Raw genomic sequence first — 5,812 nt, forward strand, 5'->3', positions numbered from 1 at the left:
ACTCCCCCATTCGCAAACTCTTCTCTCTTGCAGAGGTGCGGTGGAGGCGACGAAGACGAAGACGAAAACGAAACCTCCTTCACTTTTGATCTCTACTTGGAACTGAAAGTCTGTGTTTGATTATCTGATAACCATTGGTGGAGTCGAAGACCTAATATTGAATCCAAGTAGTTTCGATCCTCAAATCGCAGAGAACAAGAGAGATGGCTGTATCGATCTCGAGAAATATTTTACGCTCTTTAGGATCTTTATCTACTCTCAATCGCTTTGAATCCTCAACTTCCAAGACATTCCATCACCAATCTCTGTTCCGAGCTTGTAATGAAGGTGGTTCGTCTTTTCGAAGGTTCTCGACTTCCATTTTGACTCCTCAATCATGTGAAGGTTCTTTCCCTCCCGAGTTGTTATCCAAGAAGGCTGTGTTAACTCCAGATCGTACTCAAGGTTTGAAGATTTTTTTTTGCTCTCCATGTGTTTGCTTTAAACTCCATTTGAAAATGTCTCAAGATGTTGTGTAATGTAGATATTTCATGAGAATTATTTGTTGGTTGTATAGGAATATTAATGCACTCTTTCAAAAACACTTTAGAAACTATGGATTTTAAAGTAATTAAGGTGAATACAGAATGTATGGAAGTGTAACTTTAAAATGCATTCATTTGGATGGGATATTAGTTAAATTGCGCAAGAAATACCCTAAAAAGACAACTTTCGTGTTCAGATATCCATATATATGTAGATTTTGGTGAAGATGTAACCTGTAGAATTGGTGTTGAGTGGCTATGTATGATTAGTTAGGCAAGATGTTAGGATGAACCATGATTTATTATTTTGAATGTTAGGCAATCAAAAAGACGATATGTTCTTTGAATGAGCATAGTGAAGATGGAGATGTTGAGATGGACAATGGTAATAATTAGGAAAGATACAATAAAGCAATGAGTAAAAATGACGAATAGCTCTAACAAGAGAGAAATGGAGGCTTAAAGCCGTGAGTAACTAATTACAGAGCAAGTGAAGGCGCTTTTCTAAGTCAAATTGGGGTGCCATCATGGTTTAAAATATCAGAACATATCAGCGGATACATATCAGTATCGGCCGAGACCGATACGAAACATTGAATGTTTTGGGAATTTTTCAGGTATGTATCGATCAATACGGTATTGGTTTTCTTGTTAACTGAAACATTCAATCGATACGACATTTTAAACTTTGGTTGCTATAACTTGCACATATTAGTTATAGTCAAATTGCTTTGTAGGACAGGCCTTGCATGTCCCTGTTGAGCCCGATTCATGGAGAATGTGTAAGTTCAGTATGGGAAACCACTATAAAATGAGATAAAATGAACTCAATTGATGGAGACCATGAGTTAAGGGTGGCTCTATAATAAGAAGCATTTTGGTGCAAATTGAGGACTTTAAAAATGTGAGTGGAAGACCAAAAAATGATTTGGATGGAGGTAGTAAGGAAAGATCTGAAGACACTTTTTAAATGAAAATATGGTTCAAGATAGAGTTCATTTGATTTTCCAATCTCAACTCTAGCATATATCTCATTAATGTTCCTCCTGTAAATTCATACCCATGTACTTTGATTGCATAATGCATAAATTATTCCCTGAATTTAAAGGGGTTTTCTTTGACGAGTTTGTCTTTAGATGGGACTCATTATGTGATAGATAATGTTGTCTGTGATCTGTTTTTTTTTTCTTTGTGGCTGGTTATCTCGACCTCCTTTTGTATTTTGTTCGCTTTGATCAATAAATAAATACTTATCAAAAAAATAAATGGCATAATGCATTTTACTTCCTTCAATCAGTCAATTGCAGCTCATTGTACATTTTTTATTTTTTATGAAACAAGACTATAAATGCATCTTTATTCATGTTTTCCGTTGATTGGTGTAGGACATTACGAGGACCTAGTAATACCGGTGACAAATTTTCTAAATGAAGATAAAGGCTTCATGGTCTTGGCTGGTGATGTTTTTGATGTACCTATTAGAAAAGATATTGTTCACCGTGTTGTGCGATGGCAGCTCGCAAAACGACGACAGGTATTGCATAGTGTTTCACTTCAAAAGCTCAAATACTCTTTTGTGTTTTTTTCTTTTATTGGTACTTGAATGATTCACTTCCATGTCTTGCTTGCAGTCTCTTTCAAACTTGTGTATGTTGAAAAATGCCTTGTTCTTAAAAACTACAGATTGAGTTGAAATCATATATTTAAATTCCGATATAGAAGAATTCAAACTGATTCAATAATATTCATTTCTTGTTTCTTTCCTTAAGGTTTTTCTATCCGGAGTTCATGTTTTTTTAAAAAAATATCTCAGCACAAGTCATGCTTATGAATGGTACACAGGGAACACATTCAACAAAAACTATTAGCGAAGTTAGTGGAACTGGTAGAAAGCCATGGCCACAAAAGGGCACTGGACGAGCAAGGCACGGAACATTGCGTGGTCCTCAGGTGAGCTAGTACTGTCTGCTTATTCATCATTAAGTATGTGTTGCTCGCTCTATGGTAGCCTTCATCTCTAAGATGCTATTTAGGTAGCATACCTTCATGGAATTAATGAGAAGGTATTTTACAGTTTAGACATGGTGCTACCATGCATGGGCCTAAACCAAGAAGTCATGCAATCAAGCTGCAAAAGAAGGTTCGGCGACTAGGACTCAAAATCGCTTTGTCCGCTCGTACAGCAGAAGGAAAGGTAAGTTCCTCCATCTCTATCTCTTTGCCCCTCTACTTGTTTTAATATATTCTATATTTTTGTAGAAATATGTTGAGAATTTTCATTTATCACACGATTGAATGAAATTTTTTAAGTTCATTGTGTAAAAAATTGAAATACTTATGGAAAAATAAATATAGGATAGTACAGATATTATTTAAAATAGATCTAATAAAAAAGTGCTTGAGATAGAATAGAACTCCTGCTTAGAATTTTTTGCTCTTTAACCATGTGGCATCCGATCTTGTTTTTGGGTCCCACGGACATGTGGTCCATATACATGGGTGGTCTTTCGGTTCATGTAACCCCATCTCTATATATACACTCTTTGAAATCTTTTCATTATGCATTATGGAAAGATTGTTTTGAACATGAGTCAAAAGATGTCTAGGCAGTTATTTCAAAGATTCCTGGGAATAGGCGTGGCTAAGTTTCATCCTAAATTGGGTTCAAAACTGCATAGCTCAGTTAATGTTCTGCATTACAACCATGAGTTTGTGAGTTAGATCCTAGTGTACCCACAAAAGAAAAAATTAGGTTATATATATTTCAGATGATGATGACTCGTACTAGTTTTGAGTCATTGGTAATTGTGGAACTCGTGTCTTTCATGGATGAAGTGCGATGAATTTCAGCTATTCACTTGATACAGGAATCAATGTGGTCACAGACCTTCGATATTGCGAGGTTTCATTACATGTGTGTTCAATTTCCAGACCAACTTGATGGATCCATCCACTCGAAATTGAAATTAGGGACTTCTAATGCTTAACAGGTGTTGATTAAGTTAGTTACTAGGTCCAAATACAAATACATTTTTTTTTCTAGCTATAAAACTCTGCACTTTTCTTGCTTATAATATATTAGTAATTGTTGTTTTGGATTTTTATTCACTAATGCAAATTACCCATCAAACAGCTTCTGATTTTTGAGGATTTGGAGGTCCCTACCCACAAGACAAAGAACATAGTCAACTATGCCTCCCAAATGGAAAGCAGCAAAAAGCTTTTGCTGGTTGACGGTGGTCCAATAAATGAAAAGCTCAAATTGGCTACACAGAACATTCATTATGTCAACGTTCTTCCTTCTATTGTAAGTTATGAATTATGTTTATATTTTCTTTCTAACTTTTATTTCAAATGGAGGATTACAAATCGTCACTTGGAACAAAAGCATTTCACCTCAAATCCACCCCGATGTTGGAGGCTTGTGCCTTATTGAAAATTTGTCCTATCGCCTCTTTAAAGTTTAACCATTATTTAGGAGATCTTCTACCATGGTCCAAAGTTTTGTTCTGTTTCAGAATATTTCAGCAGCACATTCCAGTTTCGGCCAAAATTGGAAGGAACTGTTGACATGGAAACATTGAATGTTCAGATTGAATGTTTCAGTTGAGACCGTTTCAGTTTTTTTCATGACTGAAACATTGAATTGAAACAAGATTCTGAACCCTTGATCCTTACCATCTCGTTCTTGATTCTACTAAGGATGTTCTGGAATTGTTCTTTGGTGTAGAAGATCCTAGCCGTTGGACATAAGCATGGGTATTTTATCATCCTCCATGTGGTGAGGAGGGGAGATAAGACTTACATATCTTGAAAGTATGAAAGTCATTTTGTGGGTCCACTCCTCATTTGTGATTTTTTTATATTTGTGTGTGCAGGGTTTGAATGTGTACAGCATCCTCCAGCATGATACATTAGTGATGTCGCGTGATGCTGTTAATAGGATTGTCGAGAGGATGCACACTCCAATCAATCGGTGATGAGATGGTCTCTAGTACATGTGATTTTTATATGATAGAATCAGGAGCATAACTAGGATATCCGTTGTTTCCCCTCTCATTTCCCTTCAATTTTCTAGTTTTGCAGTTGAGGAATACATTTTTTTAGGTTAGTTGTTTGAGACTGATGAAATGAGTGGAACCCACACCTGATAAGCACACCCTTTCAGGATCCGATGGTTGTGATGCCTTTTCTTCTGATAAATTATTTTATTTTGGGATCATATTGGATTATTGCTTTCTCCCTGTGAGAGGAAAAAATTGAACTATTAGAGCAAAAACAGATGATGTTGCAATCGAACAGAAAATGTTCGTTACATCTAACTATATATATATAGGGGGGGCGGTTCAAGGGCCATATGAGAAAACATATGAAAAAACTTTCATTTTTCAAAATAAGAGTTAAGAGGTTTTGGATTGAGCTGATTTTTTGCAAGGATGGTCACTATGATGAAAAGATCATCCTCACAAAAAATCAGCTCAATCAGAAACTTCTAAATCCATCAAAAGTGATTTACAAATTAGTGATAAAAATTGGTAAAAAATCGACGGTCCACATTCTAAATCACTTTTAATGGGGTTAGAAGTTTCAGATTGGGCTGATTTTTTTTTTTTTTTTTTTTTTTTTTGATGATCTTCCCATCATAGAGATCATTCTCACAAAAAATCAGCTCAATCCAAAATTTCTGACCCATATTTTAAAATTTTATTAAAAACGAAAGTTTTTACATATGTTTTCTCATATGGCCCTTGAACCTGATCCATATATATATATAAATGTAATATATTGATGAAAGAAAGAAGAACAAAGTACCAAGAGGCGGTGGAAGCTTGAAACTCTTTTTGTAATCATTAATGTTTTAGTTTTTCTTTGTTTTGTTACTCTTTGAGAGGCTTCCTCGCCTGTAGTACTTTGTTATTCCTTTTTTCTTCAATATATTACACTTATCAAAAAAAAAAAAAAAAAAAACCTCTTTCTCTCTCTTGGTTTTAAGAACTAGATTGGTTCCCGCTTGTGTCCGATTTGAACTGGATGATCCAATCTGAATCAAATCGCGCACTCTCAACTTGGTTCAGACCACTGGCATTACACGATAAATATATATTGTTAAATTTTGGGAAACCTTTTTATATATAAATTGACCAATCAAAATCTGACAAGAAATTTGTCTCTCAAACTTTCTCTACAAAGATGTGGAGGTTAACATATGTCGTGGTTGAAGACAAGGTTCTTTGCCTTCATCCTTCATCCACAAATTGTAGTTCTTAATCAGGTCGTGCATGGCTCGA

The 5,812-nt window shown here is 35.3% G+C and overlaps 1 protein-coding gene across 1 annotated transcript; it reads left to right on the top strand.

The window, feature by feature from the left end:
• Nucleotides 1–4,746, top strand: LOC147390171 (Ribosomal protein L4/L1 family). The gene is made up of 6 exons (XM_086460179.1): nucleotides 1–444; nucleotides 1,910–2,058; nucleotides 2,367–2,474; nucleotides 2,599–2,718; nucleotides 3,658–3,831; nucleotides 4,403–4,746. Exons 1-6 carry the CDS (start codon nucleotides 204–206, stop codon nucleotides 4,502–4,504), a joined length of 894 nt encoding a protein of 297 aa, XP_086316305.1. The 5' UTR covers nucleotides 1–203; the 3' UTR covers nucleotides 4,505–4,746.
• The last annotated feature ends 1,066 nt before the right edge of the window (nucleotides 4,747–5,812 follow it).

This window comes from Akebia trifoliata, chromosome 11, assembly GCF_017979445.1.
Source record: "Akebia trifoliata isolate Shusen 1 chromosome 11, ASM1797944v1, whole genome shotgun sequence".
NCBI classification, from domain to species: Eukaryota; Viridiplantae; Streptophyta; class Magnoliopsida; order Ranunculales; family Lardizabalaceae; genus Akebia; species Akebia trifoliata.